The sequence below is a fragment of the Spermophilus citellus genome (assembly GCF_964194105.1).
Source record: "Spermophilus citellus genome assembly, chromosome: 12".
In the NCBI taxonomy this organism is placed as follows: domain Eukaryota; kingdom Metazoa; phylum Chordata; class Mammalia; order Rodentia; family Sciuridae; genus Spermophilus; species Spermophilus citellus.
Genome location: NC_138198.1, coordinates 40,895,006 through 40,915,443, shown reverse-complemented (window position 1 = coordinate 40,915,443; position 20,438 = coordinate 40,895,006). Strand labels below are relative to the sequence as shown.

The following is a 20,438-nucleotide window of genomic DNA, read 5'->3' as shown; positions in this document are numbered from 1 at the left end:
TATCACAGTAAATATATGCAAAAAGAATGACAGGGACATGTCAAATGACACAGAAGCTTCTTTCAACGAATTCCCATTGGCTAGACACAAGATGATTTGAAGATCAAAGTAAATAGCAAAATTCAATGGGTTGAAAATTGTTACTAAAATAGAAATCCATGAATCTACACAGATTAAATAAATACATAGAAGGGGAAACTTTTTTTCAATGGTAGAATGCCAAAGAACAAAACTGAAAGAATAATGGAAATAGAGAAATCACACCTGGCTTTCATCATAGGGGCAGCTGACTCGGGCAGAAAGGCTGATGAACACATAGATGGGATATTGGTGTGATTCTGGAGACCTCCCCGTGAACTACTTATCAATTAAAATGGTAACAGTGATCACTGTGCAGTGGAGAAACCCGCAGGTCACCATGCTATGCCTTCTGACTGATGTGATGAGAAGGCACGGCATCCTGTCTGTGGCATTCCTGCCAAGATTCCTGGCTTGAGTCTGGACAAGAAGCTAATGGATCCAGCTAGGTCAAGGGACATCCCACACAAGGAAAGGCTTCCTGTCTGAAACAGTCATCATGAAAGGCAAGAAAACACCTAAGTAAAAATGTAACCATGATCCTGGATTGCATCATAAACCAGAAAGGAAAAAGGGGACATCTGGGGAGAGCTGGGAAAACTAAACAGGTCCTAAGGGTTACAAAGTAATGATGCATCAATGTCAGTGATCTGGGTAACTGAAATGAAGAGGGGTGAGTTGTACAAAAATATGGAAAACTGTTCTTAATGCATAAAGCCATTTTTATATGTTCTTCTAATAGGAGAGTGACTTGCTTTTGAGGAAATATACACTGGAGATAAAGTCTGTGACTTTCTCTCATGTAGGTCAGAAAAAGATAAAAGATAAGATTTAAGAGAAAGAAAAAGCAAATATGTAAAATATTACCAACTGGGGGATTACGGTGAAATTTGGGGGTTCTTTGTGCTGTTTCTGCAAATACATTTTTAACAACGAGATGAATTTCCGAATGGCAAATTTTAGAAAGCATATAATGCTTCAAACCTGAAGAAGTACAGTTGCTATATAAGTGATGTTTTCATTTTTAAAAAAGTATAAAATACCTGAATGCATTATCACAACCAGATGCAAAACAACAACAACAACAAAGACATCAAAGTCAAAGTCCTTCTTGAACAACACAGATCCCCTTACTAGAATCCTAATGCCAGGTGTAACTCTCTAGATCTCTTTCAATGTAGTTACAGCTATTTCTATAACCATATTAAAATAGTATAATGCATAGATACTATTGATACCTGCATATATTGTTCTGCAAGTTGCTTTTTTGACCTACTTAACAATGTCTCAGAGACGCTGTCACAACATTGCATATGACCCGACATCTTACAGTCTTTTTTTTCTTTTATTCCTTCTTCTTCTTCTGTTGCAGAGTAGTCTGTGATTTGGGTCTACTCGAATTTTTTTAAATATTTTATTTTTTAGTTGTAGTTGGACACAACACCTTTATTTCACTTGTTTATTTTTATGTGGTGCTCAGGATCGAACCCAGGGTCTTGCACTTGCGAGGTGAGTACTCTACTGCTGGGTGACAACCTAGCCCCTGGGTCTACTAGAATTTTTGTTATCATTCCTTTATTGTTGGACACTCAAGCTGTTTCCTTTTTTATTCTTAAACAAACACTAACAGTGCTGAATATGAATCCTTGTCAACCCTTTCTGAGCATTTTTGTCAGGTTAGCCTCTAAAATAAGTGTAACAAGTTGTATTCTCAGCAACAGTATGTGAGTATTCCAACAGCATCAGCACTCTGTCCAGCAACCCTCAAAACAAAACCATAATTTAAAAATGTAGAATGTTCAGGACATGATAATATTTTATTTTGCTTCTTTCCACATGAGCATTATAACCACTTGTATTTTTTCTTCAGAGAAATGCCTACTTATAGTCATTTTATGGGTTTTGGAAAATTTTTTTTTTATTGGTTGTTCACAACATTACAAAGCTCTTGACATATCATATTTCATACATTAGATTGAGGTGGGTTATGAACCCCCAATTTTACCCCAAATGCAGATTGCAGAATCACGTCGGTTACACATCCTCAATTTTACATAATGCCCTATTAGTAATTGTTGTATTCTGCTACCTTTCCTATCCCCTACTATCCCCCCTCCCCTCCCCTCCCATCTTCTCTCTCTACCCCATCTACTGTAATTCATTTCTCTCCTCATTCCATTATGATCAGATAAAATGCACGGTATTATCTCCACCCCTTTATATTTACTGAGGGTTGCCCTATGGCATAATATATGGTCTATTTTTGAGAAGGATCCATGTGCTGCTGAGAAAAAAGTATATCCATTTGATGATGGTTGATATATTCTATATATGTCAGTTAAGTCTAGGTTATTGATTGTGGTATTGAGTTCTATAGTTTCTTTATTCAACTTTTGTTTGGAGGATCTGTCCAATGGTGAGAGAGGTGTGTTGAAGTCACCCATGATTATTCTGTTGTGGTCTATTTGATTCTTGAACTTGAGGAGAATTTGTTTTATGAATGTCGCAGCACCATTATTTGGTGCATAAATATTGATAATTGTTATGTCTTGTTGGTGAATGGTTCCTTTTAACAGTATATAATGTCCTTCTTTATCCCTTTTGATTAACTTAGTCTTGAATTCGATTTTATTCGATATGAGGATGGCCACCCCTGCTTGGTTACAAGGACTGTGTGTGTGGTATATTTTTTCCCATCCTTTCACCTTCAGCCTGTGTATGTCTTTTCCAATCAGATGTGTCTCCTGGAGGCAGCATATTGTTGGATTTGTTTTTTTAATCCATGATAACAGCCTATGTCGCTTTATTGGAAAGTTTAAGCCATTAACATTCAGAGTTACTATTGATATATGGTTTGTACTTCCATCCGTGTTTTATTATTTATCCTTTTTTTAAAAAAATTTAGTTTGTTTCTCCATGATTATCTTTCCCCTCGCCCTCTGTCTTTACCAAGGCACTTCCTACTGATGGTTTTGGTTATTGTTTTTCATTTCTTCCTCGTGTAGTGTTTTGCTCAAAATGCTTTGCAATGCTGGTTTTCTGGTTGCAAATTCTTTTAACTTTTGTTTATCATGAAAGATTTTTATTTCGTTGTCATACCTGAAGCTTAATTTTGCTGGATACAGAATTCTTGGTTGGCATCCATTGTCTTTCAGTGTTTGAAATACATTGTTCCATGACCTTCTTGCTTTCAGCGTCTGTAATGAAAAATCCGTTGTTAACCTTATTGGTTTACCTCTGAATGTAATCTGTCTCCTTTCTCTTGTAGCTTTTAATATTTTCTCTTTGTTCTGTATATTGGATATCTTCATAACAATGTGTCTTGGCGTTGGTCTACTGTGATTTTGTGTGCTCGGTGTCCTGTATGCATCTTCAATTTGTATATCTGTTTCCTTTTTTATTTCTGGAAAGTTTTCTGTAATTATTTCATTCAGCAGGTTACTCATTCCCATGGTTTGAATCTCTGTACCTTCTTCTATCCCGATGACTCGTAAGTTTGGTTTTTTTTATGTTATCCCATAACTCTTGGATGTTTTTCTCGTGATTTTTTACCAGCCTTTCTGAGTTGGCTAGACTCTTTTCAAGATGATATATTTTGTCTTCATTATCTGACGTTCTGGCTTCTACTTGCTCCACTCTGTTAGTGGTACTCTCAATTGAGTTTTTAATTTGGTTTATCGTTTCCTTCATTTCTAGAATTATTGTTTGATTATTTTTTATAATCTCTATCTCCTGATAAAGATGCTTAACTTCTTCTTTTATCTGTTTATGTAATTCATTCTCAATGTGTTCTTTCGCTGCTTGAATTTGCTGTCTTGTATCCTCTTTAAGGTTCCATTCCATCTGTCTAAGGTGTTCCTTGAGTTCTTTATATGACCATTTCTCTGATGACTCTAGGTCCTCCTGAATATTTAGGCTGTCCTGCATTGTTTGTACTCCTTTTCTTCCTTGCTTTTTGAAGCTGCTCATGTTACTTCTTGTTCTGTTTGACTGATGAGTTACTGTTTACTCCTATAAATTTATTAGATGCTTGGGAGGAAAGGTATTAGAAGGGAAGGGAAGAAGTCACTAAAGAGAATGAGAGTAAGCAGGTAGAATTCAAGGAAGGGGGGATAAGATAATTGAAAAGAAATGAAAAGACAAAAGAAAAATATTCTTTTAGTTGTAGATGGACGTAATACCTTTATTTATTTATTTTTATGTGGTGCTGAGGATTGAACCCAGTGCCTCACACACGAGATGAGTGTTCTATTACTGAGCCACAATCCCAGCCCCTTGAAATTTTAATATTTTGTAGATGCTGTTCGAACTTTACATATGACAAAATTCCATCCTCGTCTCTCTTCTCATTTGGTTTTCAGTTCCTGTGCCGTACAGAAATTTCATACAAACATGTAGTCAACCTTACAAGATTTGCCTTAGAGACTGTGTTAGTTTCTTAGTGCACTGGCTGTCATAAAGTGCTATAAACTGAGGGCTTAGAACAACAGAAATTTATTGTCTCTCAGTTCCGGAGGCTTGAAGTTGCAAATCAAGATGTCTGGGCCTCTTGGAAGGTTCTGGGTGTTGGTCCTTCCTTGCAGCCACACGGCTCCTGTTTCTGCCTCCCTTGTCTGTGAGATTAGTATTCAATTCCTCACTTGGAGGCTTTGTGAAAGATGCTGTGTTTATGTTCCTGGGAGGCGGTGGTCTGTAATTTTCTGTTCCTGCAATGCCTTTGTCTAGTTTTGATGTCAGAAGTCTTCTTTCTAAAATAAGTCGGAAGCATTCCCTCCTCTGTTTTCACGAAGAATATTAGATGTTTCAAAGAATCCAGCCCTTTAGTCATCTGGACTAGCATCTTTCTTTGTGGGAAAGTTCCAAATTAAAAATTCAATTTCTTTGCACAATATAAAGCTATAATTTTCCCTCACTTGAATTATTGCCTCTAAGTAGCCAGAACCACTAATAAGAATTTAGTTCTCTATTTAATTCTAGTATTATAAGTGATGATTTTTTTCCTCCATATAAGTTTGCCTCTGGAAATTTTAAGAATTTTTCAATTTCTCTTTGAGTGTTTCATGCTTACAGAGAGACGGTGTAAATGCAAATCCATGTCCATTCATTCTATTTAGAACTTGCTGGGCCCACAGAATCCAGATTCTTGTTTTCCACTTTTTCATGTTTCTTACCTTTTTAAAAAATTTTATTTTTAGATGTAGGTAGACAAACACAATATCTTTATTTTTATGTGGTGCTGAGGAGAGAACCCAGTGCCTCAGACATGCAAGGCAAGAGCTCTACCACGGAGTCCCAGCCCCAGTCCCAGTCCCAGTCCCAGCCCCAGTCCCTTTTTAGGGTTTCCTGTCTTTCCCTCTCTTCTCCTCTTAACTCTAAGACTGATGTTCAACTTCTGGATCTAGTCATTGCATCTCCTCACTTTTGTTACCTATGCTCTATCTTTGTCTCTTTGCTGTATAGTCTAGAACTAGTATTTAGCTTTTACTTTTTAGATGGACGATCTGCCTGCTGCTCTGCCTTCTAGGTCTGGAGTTTTTCATTTTCTGAATCTCTCTAGCGGATTCTTTTTCTGGTATTCTATTTTTGTTTCTGGGTCCCTATAACCTTACTTACCCTTTGGAGATATTATTTATTTTTCTCTAAAGTCTCTTATTCTTTCTTCTTTTAATTCTGTTTTCTCTGTTTATTTCCCCTCCCTTCCCCCTCTCCTCTTCTTTTTCTTCTTCCTACCTGTATTAGTTTCTTATGGCTCCTGCTACAAATGATCATAAACTCAATGCCCTTAAACAATAGAAACTTATTCTTTCACGATTCTGAGGCCAGAGGTCCGAAGTCAAGACCCCTGAGCAGAAGCGAGAGTGCTGACAGAGCTGTGCTCCAGCGGGGCTCCAGGCACATATCGTGCCTCTTCCAGCCTCTGCAGGCTGCCACATTCCTCAGGTGGAGGATGCATCTCTCCAGTGCCTGCCTCTGGTTATACTGCCTTCTGGTTACCTCCTGCCTATGTCCAGTTTTACTCTTCTTTCTTATAAGGACAGTTTTGCATAATCCAGGATAATCTCCCCATCTCAAAATCCTTAAATTGATCATTTATGCAAAGATCCTTTTCTTCCTATAAAGGGCCCAGGATCAGGATTTTTGCGTGTGTGTGTGCACGCGCACTTTCATTCGTGCATGCGTGCATGCATGCATGCATGCCAGGAATTGAACTGAAGAGGTGCTTAACCACTGAACCATATCCCTAAGCCTTTTAATGTTTTGTTGTTGTTGTTGTTGTTTGTTTGTTTGTTTTTAAATTTTGAGACAGGTTCTTGCTAAGTTGCTTAGGGCCTCAATAAATTGCTGAAGCTGGCTTTGAACTTGTGACCCTCCTATCTCAGTCTCCAGCCTCCTAAACTGCTGGGATTATAGGTGTGCGCCACCATACCTACCTAGGACCTGGTATTTTTGAGGGCTATTATTCAGTTCACTACAGTGCCTTTCTCATGGTGCTTATTTTCCTAAATTGTTCAGTAATTATTTTTGGTTGGCTGCTCATCTGCCTTTAATACCTTACTGCTTATCTCAGCCCTTTGCCATAGTTACTTGAGCATGGCAGGACAGCACATATTTGCTTCTTCTTTCAGTCTTCTCTCTACTGCCTTCTGTCTTTAAGCATTCCTTACAATTTATGGGCCCCTGGGAAAACTCTTTTTGCTTTCCAACATACTTATATTCATTTACTTATTTCGGGATTTTTTTCCCTAAAAGATTTGAAGAACATTTGAGAGGCTACAGTGTACTCCGTATACACCCTTCATTCAAACTCCAAACCACCTTTAAAACCTATTTACATTTACGAGATAGTCATCTTTGTATCATACAAGTTCTGAAAAAATTACCTTGTCTCTTGAAAACTTTTTATTAGATATCATTACATGGCATATATTATGTAATAGGCCATTAAATGAGTCCAGATGAATAAGTAAAAAGGAAATATATAAAATAATGGGTTGAGAAAGATTACCAGATTGACAAGACACTCTCACTGTGACAATATTCTACAGAATAGCTCCTAATTTGAAAAATACCTTACTTTTTCATAATTGTTTAGAAAAAAATAATTTTCAGTAGTTGTGCTATACTGAAGAATAAAAAGATAAACTACTTCTTATAGAGCTAAATGGCTTAAGAAAAAACAAAAACTGCCGTGTACAATTCCATTTATAGAATGAAGAAAACAGCATAATTATAAGATTGGACCATTTTTAGGCTAACTACCACCACATGTGGCAAATGTTTGCTCTTAAATAGATGCCAACTGAACATATAGGGAGCAATTCAAGTTTAATATTTACAATTAAACTTGAACCTCATTCCGGATCTTCTCAAGTGAACAGTTATAAATGAAATAAATATTGTTTAATTAGAGGTAGAAATGGAGCAGTAAGTGATATCCTGAGCACAATGAAGAGTTAATGCAATTTTAGATAAACACTAAAAGCAATATAGTACAGTAGCTAGTGTGCTTGAGTTCTAGTACTATAATTTCAGTTTCATTCACTATGGTGTGTCTAAAGCAGTGCTCCCCAATCTTCATGTCATGGCACATACAGAAAAGGGCAATGTGAGCATCTACCTGGCACACACAGAGGAGGTTACTCAAGGCTAGAAGCTTACTTAGGTGCCCTTGCTACCCAGACAATGATGGGATCAACATCTCAGTGTGCTTGTGATCCATCTGTGGTATGCTCTACGTCTTGGCCCAGTTTGGGGAGCTGTGACCTCGATACTCAAATTGTGTTCTGTGGACTAGTAGTATGGGCACTCCTGGGAACTAGTTAAAAATGCATAATCTTGAGCTCTAACCCAGACTTACTAAATCAGAATCTGTATTTTAACAAGATCCCTAGCTGATTCATAAGGACATTAAAGTTTAAGAAGTACTGCTCTAAGAAACTTTCAGTACTAAAATTTAATGAACCCAAGAATGAATCTGTTTCACAGACGTGTAACCAAGAGCATGTTTCATAATCTTATTAAATTCTATATTTTAGAGTAAAATTTAAGGTTATTATAGTAATTTGCTCATAATTTTTGAAAACAGAAAAATGTTTGCTTCTTAATTAGAAGCGGGGAAATATATTTACCTGTTTGTATACCTGTCGTAGATACATGATCTCCTCCACAGTTCCCAAGGATATCAGCCTAAGCACTTTAACATCTCTGCACTGTCCAATCCTGTATGCTCTGTAAGATTAAAAACAAAACCAAAAAAATCACATGAAGCAACTTTGGATTCAAGAGATAGTTTTGGATATAAAAATGGAGCTTTATTAAAATTTTAATTAATTAAAAATAAATATTTTGTTTAGGTATGTTATATTATTCAGTAATAATGCAAAAACATAAATTCATACAAAAGTCTTATTATTAAGGAGAAAGTATGTTAGGAAAATATACATATCAATTTCATTTTTGTTCCCACTGTCTAGTGTCTAAGAACTTCACAAATTCAATATTTTCTTTTATGGCAATTTTTATGAATGGATTGTTCTCAAATAATTTCATTTCTATAAAACTCCTCAAAATGTAAACTAATCCAGAGTGATACAAAGCTAATTACTGGTTACTTGGGGACAAGGGGATAGGGAGGGACAGGAGGGATTAATTCCAAAATGATACAAGGGAAATTCTGAGTGTGATGGATGTGTTTGGATGTATGATGGGTGGATCTTGATTGTGGTTGTGGTTCATAGGTGCAGATGCATCAAAACTTACCAATTATATATGTTCAATAAGTTTGTATGTATGTATGTCAAGTATGCCTTAGTAAAACTGTTCAAAAGCAAAAACCATACAAAATAAAATATACCTTGGGGAAAAGCAGTGAATGAGCTAAAAAGTAGGCAAGTGGAGATCTGGAGACCACATCCACAGAGGTATCGGTTCAGAGAAGATTCAGCCCTCTGTTGACTGGTACCCCAGGTATTCAGATATGGACCACAGTACACTAATTCAGCTCTAACCTGGCTGACCATGGTGGTTAAAACTGTGGTCTGTTCCCTGAAGTGCTTCATAGCAGGCTTTTTCAAATGTTCTGAATGAGGTCACCTGTTCCCAAATCCCTTTTATAACTGCTGAGGGAAACAGGAGCAAGTCCCTACTGCCTACGTGCTTGAAAACGTTACTTTTGGGGGAAACTAATTTTTCAACTTGTAAGGTCACTGTATCTATTGTTATATTTGATGTTCCCTCTGTCTCCTTCACACAGGGAGAAGATATGAGAGATACTAGGCAGTATCTTGGGTACTGCAAATCTCATGTCCCCAGAAGGGAACGAAGGTTCTTGCCTACTCACAGCTGGGGGAAGCTGCCTCAACATGCACAACTATTAATTCCGGTAACCAGACTGGTCAGTGAGGGGATGAGGAAAAGACAGTCACACAAATTGAGATGAAGTTGAGTCTTGGTGGTTCACTAAACCTTGATAGGGAACTAGTGACCATGAACCAGCTCAGCATGTTGATCCTATAGGTTTTATCATTAAAAGGGTTGTTGTGAGGTAATTTCTTCAAAGCAAGCCAAATCAATGTCATTAAGTATGAACAGCTCGATTATGATTACCAGCTTATGCCCATAACTTTGTACCCCTAAGCAGCTGTCTGAACCTCAAGGTAAAGAACTTATAAGCTCCTTAAGAACAGAGCTTCATCATAGCAACTGAGCGGTCGCCATGGGTGCCTTGGAGCTGAGAGTTTCCAGAAGAGGCACTGCCTCTGTCACAGGAAAGCTCAAGACCCTGATTCAGTCATTGCTCCTGCTGCTCAGGACAAGATCTCTCCCATCCTGCAGCCTGGAGAACAGAAGGGGCTCATAATCCTTCCCACCCTCCCCACAATGTATGTGAGCTCCAAAGAAATCAGAAGTGGATCTAAGATGTCTCTTGGATATGTGCTTAGCCAGCTGTTGATTAATGAGACAGATTCTCTTGGAATGCATGTCCTTTGATCTTTTGTACAGACAAAACTTTTATGCCTCTTACTTTGTACCTATGCTTCATCAATTTCTTGGCCCACAAAACAAGAATCTGTAAGTGATGGGTCTTCTACCATGTAGAAACAAGTATTGAGAAACAATTATATAATATTTAGGTCAACATCTTCATTTCTCTTCTTGGTTCTTCCTGCCAGAGAGTCAACAGAAGGAAAGGGAAGGGAAGAGGAATTCACTGTGCTTTGAGGAAACAATGATTTAGATAATACATCTTAATGATCTAGATGAAAAAGTACAAAAATACAATAAATGTCCTAAGAACAAAAGAACAAAGGAGATTTCTCTGTGGTTTTCACATGACCATTTCCTTGACAAATGTCAGTGGAGAGAGAATGATTCACAGCGTCAGCTCTCTGGCCAAGCTGCATGGATTCCGATCCTGACCCTAACACTTACTGAAAAATGCTTTTGTCTTGCATTGTATTAACATTTTGTTTGATAGTAATATTGAATTTCCTATTATATGTTGAAGTAATTACTATTTGGAAGTCTGACACCTAATTCTCAGTGTTTCTCAAAGTAGAGCTGAAGACCAATTGTATCATAACTACCTTAAGTATTCTTTTTTAAAATAATGGTAAAGGATACATAAGATTTACCATTTTAACGATTTTTTTAGCAAAAAGTCCAGTAGTATTACATAAATTCACACTGTTTTATGACCACCATTATCCATCTCTACAAGTTTTCTGTCCTCCCAAACTAAAACTCTATACTTATTATACAGTAATTCTCCATTCATCCCTTCGTAAATTTTAATTTCCATCACTATGAATCTGACCACTCCAAGACCTTATACAGGTGAAATAAAAAAAACACTGGTCCTATATTTGTTTGGCTTTCACTTAGCATAATGTTTTCAAGGTTTGTTCATGTTCTAGAATGTATTAGAATTTCATTCCTTTATAAAACTAATAATATTCCATGATATGTACACACCACACTTTGTTTATCTATTCAAAGTGGATTTTGTTTATCCATTCATTTGGGTTGCCTCCATGTTTTAGTTACTATAAACACAGGTGCTATACAAATATCTGTCCAACTCTCTCATTTCAATTCTTTTGGATATGAATCCAGAAAAGAGGTAGTAATGCTAGAGCAGATGGTGACATATGATTAATATTTAGGAACCACTACCATACTGTTTTCCACAGTGGCTGCAACACTTTGCATTTCCACCAGTTGCACAAGGGTTCTGACTTCTCCACATTCCCACCGAGACTTGTTGTTACTGTTATTTTTATGAATCTTTTTCAGAGAAATGTGTCTTCAAGTCCTTCACCCATTTTTTATTTGGTTGTTTTATTGTTCTTGTTTAAGACCTGCTTACATATTCTAAATATTAATATTTATCAGATATGCAATTTTCCCCATTCTCTGGTTATCTTTTCACTCTGCTGATAGTGTCCTTTGATCTATAACCCTGAGTGATTTTTAAAATGTAAACTTGTAGAGTCTTCTTCTAACCCTATACAATCAGAATACCTAGAGGATGGGGACTGGTCATCTATTTTAGAAAATATACAAGGTGCCTACTATGACTCATAGTTTTAGTTGTTGCCCCTAAAAAATTTTTTTTGAAATATTTTTTGGCATATATTTTGAGAATTGATTAGGATACTCTGATCTTTCCCCAAGAGGGTAAAAAATTGAACACAATTTTACTCTTCCCCACCACAATCCTCATGTTTTATTGAAATTACATGGAGTTTTAGTTCTAAGTTGTTACTAATATATTTTTGTTTTTTATACCATCCTTTTATGTTCTGGGGAATTCCTTTTTATAATGGTACTAAGCCTCTCAGCCATGCTATCAATAATTTTAGACTTAATCATAATTATCAGAACTTTCTTTGACTATCATATTTTTTATATATTTTGGGTTCTCTGTATATAAGTTCATATTTCATTGGCTGCATTAAGCAACATTTTTGGACCATGAGCAATAAATTTTCTGAGTTTCTTAATGTCCAAAGTTGGGGTTTTTATTTTGTCCTTACATATTGATATGTTGGCCACTGATTGTAACTAAGAGTCAAAATAATTTTCTTTTGAGAGCAAGTCTAGTCAAAAAATAATAATTTTTTCTTTCACATATAGTAAATTTAAATTCATCACTTTGACAACTCTATTTTTATCTAGGATCCTATAATGCAGAGGAAAAGTCTGTTCTTCAAAGCCTGATCTGCAGAAATGAGATTGATTATCATTTATTTGTTAAACTGATTTTTTTCTTTTTTCTTTGATTTTTATAATTCAGTCTCTCCACCCCCTTACACACACACACACACACACACACACACACACAAACACACACCACACATACACACACTGGAATATTTTAATCCTTCTCTTTACCCCTGGGACCTAGACATATGCCCAAGATACATATTCTCTCTCTCTTAGATATTATCCCTTTTAGTGTGCTGTGGCCCTTCAAAATCAACAAACTTATTCATTATGTTATCAATTATGTCTTCTGACCTCCAGTCTCTTTGTTCTTTATTTCTGATACAGGCAGATGATGGTTTCTGGAATTTTCCCTCAACTTCTGTTTACTCATATTTTATATCTATTTGTTTCTTGACTTTGTCTTAAAATAGCCATTCCTTTTATATTCCAATATTAATTTCCACCACTAGCCCTCTTTATTTCTGAGTCTTTTCATTTTGGCAATAATTTTATTTTCTAAGAACTTTTTTTCTATATGCTTCCCCCCCACCCCAGTGTTCTATTCTTATTTTAGTCCCTTTGTGTCTGTTTTTTTCCATTGGCTCTTTTCTTTCATGAAGCAAGTTTTATGAAGATGCCTCATAATTCCTAAGTTCCTACTCATAATTAAAATGAGAAACTAGGGATTGTATTAGGAAGGTGGTCTACCCTGCATAAAACTCAACTCAAAGTGGACCAAGGACCTAGGCTTTAGATCAGAGACCCTGGGCCTATGAGAAGAAAATGTAGGCTTACCTCTCCATCATGTCAGCTTAGGAACCAACTTCCTCAACAAGACTTTGAATGCACAAGTAGTAAAGACAAGAATCAATCAATGGGATGGTATCAAACTAAAAAGCTTCTTCACAGCAAAGAAAAGAGTCAAAAACATGAAGAGATCACCCTAAAGAATGGGAAAATTTTTTTGCCATTTGCACCTCAGATAGAGCATTAATCTCCAGGATATATGAAGAACTCAAAAGACTTAACACCAAAAAACCAAATAGACAACCCAGTCAATATATTGGCAAATGAAGTGAACAGGCACTTAACAGAAGAAAAAAAATGTTCAACATCTCTAGCAATTAGAAAAAGCAAATTAAAACTACACTGAGATTCTATCTCACTCCAGTCAGAATGGCAATTATCAAAAACAGAAGCAACAATAAATGTTGGCGAGGATGTGGGTGAAAGGGTTCACTCATACATCGCTGGTGGGACTACAAATTGATGCAACCACTCTGGAAAGTAGTATGGAAATTTCTCAAAAAACTTGGAATGGAACCACCACTTAACCCAGTTATCCCACTCCCTGGAATATAGCCAAAAAAAACCTTAAAATCAGCACACTACAGTGATACAGCCACATCAGTGTTTATAGCAGTTCAATTCACAATAGCAAAGCTATGGAACCAACCTAGGTGCCCTTCAGCAAATAAATGGATAAAGAAAATTATATATATATATATATATATATATATATATATATATATATATATATATATATATTTACACACACACACACACACACACGCACATACACAATGTAGTATTATTCAGCTACAATGAAGAAAAAATTATGGCATTTGCTAGTAAATGGATGAAACTGGAGATCATTATGCCAAGTGAAATAAGCCAGTCCCATAAAACCAAAGGCCAAATGTTCTCTCTGCTATGTGGATACTGACACACAATAATGGGGCAGGGTGGGGGGTGCAGGATAGGAGTTTATTGGATTAGACAAAGGGGAATAAGGGAAGGTGGGGAATGGGAATAAGAAAGACAGTAGAATGAATCAGAGAGAACTTTCCTATGTTCATATATGAATACACAACCAGTGAAAATCCACATCACGTACAACCGTAAGAATTGGATCATAATTAGAATTAGCTATATTTTATATACATATATCAAAATATACTCTACTGTCATGTATATCTTAAAAACACAAATTGAAAAACAAAAGAAATGTGATGTAGATTTCCATGCAGGTAACTGCTTTATTGAACTACTTCCCCTTTTAGTGTACTTTGGAGAGACCTGGGATCACTTCAGGCTTGGCTCTACTTCATGATCTGGTTCATTCTAGAAATCTTTCTACAATCAGATCCTCTGCTTATTTATGAGATTATTCTTTCAGAAGTAACGAAGGAGGACTTGCTATAGACAACCCTTCTGTAAATATGAAAGGAAAATTTGTTTCAGATTCAGCATATTCATTAGTTAACTCCCCAGAAGGACAGACTGTGGTCTACTCCCACATCCTCCGGGTACAATCTCAGCTTGAGACTTCAAGGTCTTTCCTGCAGACTCTGGACTAGTTTTTCTCTCTTCATTATTTTTGGGGGGCAGTGTGTGTGTGTGGGGGGCATGTACCTAGGATTAAACTCAGGGGCACTCAACCACTGAGCTGCATCCCTGGCCCTATTTTGTATTTTATTTAGAGACAGGGTCTCACTGAGTTGCTTAGTGCCTCACTAAGTTGCTGAGGCTGGCTTTGAACTTGGGATCCTCCTGCCTCAGCCTCCTGAGCCGCTGGGATTACAGGCAGCCACCACCATACCTGGCTTCTCTTTTTTTCTTGATTACGCAGATTCTATTTGCTTTCTATCTTCCAGAAGTTTCTCAAAATTTCTGATCTACAAGTAGTGAAATGTCTTATTTTCCTTTAGTTTTATAGGTTTATTCTTTCTTCTTAAGTCATTTCTGTCATATTAGTAGGATTTTGTGATGGATGGAAAATAAATGGCTATTTATTTGAAATTATTTCAATTAAATAATTCAGGGTTACTTTAAACAGAAGTTCTTACAAAATTCCCTCTCTCTTCAATCAGTCCTTTCATAAGAAACCTTAAAAGTTTAGGAGTATTTTTAAATTAAAGGAATCTGAAAGTCATTTCAATTTTGCCATTATTATACCTGTCAATAGCTTGAAGATCATTGGCTGGATTCCAAGTTGGATCAAATAATATAACAACATTGGCACCAACAAAATTGAGGCCGAGTCCACCAGCCCTGGAAGAAACAGAGTAGAAAGCATTAAAACAACACAAACTAATTGTTATGCTGTAACTCAATTTTGTCAAGTCTCTACAGCCAAAACAGTACAAGATTACATTAACATCATAAAAGGAGAGTGATTAAAACACAACTATCTTACAAAGAAAATAACTCTGGCAAATTCTTTTTCTGCCACTTCAAAAAATCTCTGTAAGAATTTACAATTCAAGCCCATATAAATACATTGTACTAGTTATTACAATTTTTGGATACTGGAACATTATTTCTGTAAGATTTTCCTAACATAATTTTTTTAAAAAAAATGGTTAGCATATTTTAACTAAATAAAGTAATATATATATTTTAAAATTTAATCCAGGAATAGATGTAAATCTTTTTATTCCTTCCACTAAGCACAGTTTAAGACTCTGGATTTATATGTTAAACAAACAAACAAACAAAAAAAACACACTGAAAGATGGAGACAAGACAAACAGGCTAGCATCTACAAGATCAAAGAAATGACATAACAGTGAGTTCCTTGGCTTTCTTTTTGCTTAAGATAACCAAAGACAGATTCTGGAGAAGCTAGTGAACTAGAAATGACAACAGTTACAACCACCCAGCTCTGGCTAAACACAAAGGAAGGATCTGTGGTTCATCACCCTCTAGTGAGCAAAGGCTATGTGAAGGTGCTATAATCTACCTTGCCTGGCTATGATGGGGTGAGGTGGTAGGGTGGTGTCAGAGAAGAAAGAGTGATGCTGTGATTTTCCATTTTCTACCCAGTGTTAACAGGTTTGCCCTCCAAGGTGTAAGGGAAGGCCATGCGGGAACAGTAATGAACTGTGGGAACAGTTTCTTCAGTAATGAAGAAACTACCTTAGGGTGTCAGCAGAGGCCAAATGGAAACCTGAATTTCCAGCCCTACTTGGCTGGCACAATGTCAGAGGAGGTGTATTAATATAGGAAATTTAAATATGATATGAAATCTCATAATATTCAAAGTGTCCAGCCTATAATAAAAAATTCAGTCAGTATACCAACAACCAGGAAAACCTCAGCTTGAATGAAAAAAAGAAATCAACACATGAATCAGATGTTGGAATTATCTGACAAGAGTTTTAATGTAGTCATCATAAGAATGTTTCAATAAGCAATTACAAATATGCTTGAAAAATTTTTAAAAAATAAAGTCCCAGCAACAAGAAAGAGGACATAAAGAAGAACCAAATAGAAATTTTAGAACTGAAATACAAAACTTGCAGGATGGGCTCAATAGTACAATGGAGATGACAAAGAATAGAATCAGTAAAGATAATGACAATGTCATTTCCCAATAACAGAGAGAAAACAGATGGAAAAGTTAACAAAGCCTTAGAGACCTGAGGGAAAAAGAGCTAACACTCATGTCATAGGAGTACCTGGAAGGGAAGAGAATGAGAATGAAAATACTCAAAGAAATATGGCTGAAAACTTCCTATATCTGGCAAAAGATACAAACCCATATATTCAAAAAGCTGAGTGAATCCAAACAGAATAGGCAAAACAGTGACCAGAGAAGAAGAACGCATTGCTTTCAGGGGATACCAATGCAATTTACTGGGCATCTCATCAGCAAGGAGAGAGCCAGAGGAAATGGCAACATTTTGAAACAGCTGAAAGAGAAGAACTTCAACAGCAAATTCTATATCCAGTGAAAATACCCCCCGAAAGGAAAGAGGAATCATGACATTCTCAGATAAAGGAAACCTACAAAAACTTGCCACCAGACTTATCCTAAAAGAATGGCTAAAGGAAATTCTTTAAAAAGAAAGAAAAGAAAAGGGAAGGCAGCTTGGAACTTTAGAAAAAGGAATATCAAAATTGGTAAAAAAAAAAAAAAAAAATTGGGTGGATATAAAAAACACTCTATTTCTCATGAGTTTCATAAATCACATTTCATGGTTAAATCGAAATCACAATGCCACCGGATATGCTACTATATGTGATAGAAATAACTATGACAACTATTTTTTAAAAGTAGAGTAGCAAAGGTACTTAAATATAAGTAAGGTTTCTACTCTTCAAACTAGTAAACCTTTATACCAGTAGACTATGAGAAGTTATTATGTGTATTGTAAAAGCTATAGCAACTACTAGGAAAAATGTAGAAAGAAATATACTAAGAAGTCTAAATAAATAATCATTTTAAAAGGTTCAAACAAGAGAAACAATAGAACCAGAAATGGGAAATAAATAGTAAAACTAAAAATACAATATATTAATAATTACCTGAACTACCATGGCCATTTAAAAATCAGAGATTAGCCGAGCATAGTGGTGCATGCCTATAATCCCAGCAGCTCAGCAGACTGAGGCAAGAGGATCACAAGTTCAAAGCCTGCCTCAGCAACTTAGCAAGGTCCTAAGCAACTGAGACCCTATCTCAAAATAAAAAGTAAAAAGAAATGTGGTTCAGTGGTTAAGCACCCTTGAGCTCAATCTCTGGTACCAACAAATTAAAATTTAAAAAAAAAAATCAGAGGTTAGCATAGTGGGAGGAAAAACAAAACAAAAAATCCACCCATGATCCAACAATATGCTGTCTACAATAAATAAATTAAATAAAATTTAAAAATACTAAATGCTTTAAATGCACTGATACAGATTGGCTGAAAGTAAAAACAGGACAAAAGATATAACATGTACACATTAAGGAACAAAGCAGAAGTCTCAACAAGTTTAAAAGAAAATTTAAAATATAATGAATCATAAATAATAAAGATGGTTCAATAAAAATGAAAATATGGGCCAGGGTTGTGGCTCAGAGGTAGAGCGCTTGCCTAGCATGCGTGAGGCACATGGTTTGATACTCAGCACCACATAAAGTAAAATAAAGATATGGTGTCCACCTATAACTAAAACATTTAATTTAAAAAAATGAAAATACAATATACCACAACTAGTGAATACCACTAAATAATTACATTAGAAAAGAAATAAAGGCATCAAGTCAATAATCTGAAGGAGCAAAAACACAAAGCTGAAGGAAATAATAACATAAGAGCAGAAATGAATATATCTGAATGTAGGAAAACATTAGAGAAAAAAATCAATGAAACAAAAAGCTGATTCTTTGTTATACTTCTAGCATGCATGACAAAAGAATACACAAATTACCAATATTAAGCATAAAACAGGAGATACCACTACAGATCCTAAAAGTATAAGTGAGTGCTATGAATAATTTCATGATTATAAATTCTGCAACTTAAATGTGGACAGTTTTCTCAAAACCCACAAACTATTAAACACAACTAAATGAAACAAACAACTTGAATATTGCTATAACGATTTTAAATAGTAAATAAGTATTTATTTTTTTATTTTTTTAAGTTTTTAAATATCCTCTTTATTCAACTTTTTATTCTAATTTGTTATGTATGACAGCAGAATGCATTACAATTCATATTACACATATAGAACACAATTTTTCTTTATTCAACTTTTTATTCTAATTTGTTATGTATGACAGAAGAATGTATTACAATTCATATTACACATATAGAGCACAATTTTTCATATCTCTGTACACAAAGTAGAGCCACACTATTTGTGTGTATGTAGGATAATGACGTTTATCTCATTCCACAGTCTTTCCTACCCCCTTGCTACCTCCCTTCCCCTCCCTCCTTTTTGCTCTATCTAGAGTTCATCTAATCCACCTATGCTCCCCCAGTCCCCGCCAACCCCATTATGAATCAGCATCCTTATAGCAGAGAAAACATTCTGCATTTCGTATTTTGGGATTGGCTCTCTTCACTTAGCATTTCATTCTCCAACTCCATCTGTTTACCTGCAAATTCCATGATTTTATTATCTTATTGCTGAATAATATTCCATTGTGTATACATACCACATTTTGTAATCCATTCACCAACCGAAGGACATCTAGGTTGATTCCACAGTTTAGCTAAGTAAATAAGTATTTAAAAAGCTCTTACAAAATAAAACTCCAGGCTCAGATGATTCTGCTGGATAAGTGTACCATTTATAGAAGAATTAATATCTGTTTTATACAATATACTCTATGAAATAGAAGAGGAAAGAGCACCTCTCAACTCAATGAATAAGGCTAGTATTATCTGACACCAAAACCATACAAAGTCAGTGCAAGGAAAATAAAAAACACAAATGAACAAAAAAATGGCATACCAATATCTCTCCTGAACTGAGACGCAAAAATCCTCAACAAAATATTTATAAATAAAATCTAGCAAAATACTAAAATAATTATAACATTGCCTATTGGGATCTATTGTAAGAATGCAAAGCAACTCAACATTTGAAATCAGTCAATGTAATCTAATACATTAACAGGCTAAAGAAGAAAAATTGTATGATAATATCAATGGATATAGAAAAATTATTTGGTAAAATCCAACAACCATTCTTAATAAAAATTCTCAGAAAACTAAAAATCAAGGAAAAATTCCTTGACAAGGGAAAATAAGATATACAGATTGGGAAAAAATAAAACTGACAGAATTTGCAGATGACATAATTGTCTATGCAGAAAATCTCAAGGAATCTAGGGGAAAAATTCTGCTAGAACTAATAAATAACTTCAATGTTTCAGGGTATAAGATTAATATTTTTTTTAAAGAGAGAGTGAAAGAGGAGAGAGAGAGAGAGAGAGAGAATTTGTAAAAATATTTATTATTTTTTTTTTAGTTCTCGGCAGACACAATATCTTTGTTGGTATGTGATGCTGAGGATCGAACCCGGGCCGCACGCATGTCAAGCGAGCGCGCTACCACTTGAGCCACATCCCCAGCCCTAAGATTAATATTTTAAAGATATATTTCTATATATAGGCTGAAGGTTACTCATCTGAAATGCCTGAGACCAGATGTATTTGAGATTTAGAATTTTTCCAGATTTTGGAATATTTGCATAGAAGTTATCTTGAGGATGAGACCCAACTCTAAAACAAATTCATTTATGTTCATATATACCTCATACAAATAGCCTGAAGGTAATTTTATATATTTTTAATAATTTCATGCATGAAAAAAGTTTGTGTATCATACCAAAGGGGCTAGAGAATCTTTTTTCCTATGAGGATG

General features: G+C 35.5%; 1 protein-coding gene across 1 annotated transcript in view; it reads right to left on the bottom strand.

Moving 5' to 3' along the window:
- Positions 1-20,438, bottom strand: part of LOC308631617 (DNA excision repair protein ERCC-6-like 2) — a gene marked incomplete at its 3' end in the record, with an annotated part of 87,033 nt that overhangs the window by 19,525 nt on the left and 47,070 nt on the right. The window contains 2 exon segments of the mRNA XM_081263000.1: positions 8,208-8,307; positions 15,247-15,342. Of these exon segments, the coding sequence (XP_081119126.1) occupies positions 8,208-8,307; positions 15,247-15,342 (196 nt within the window).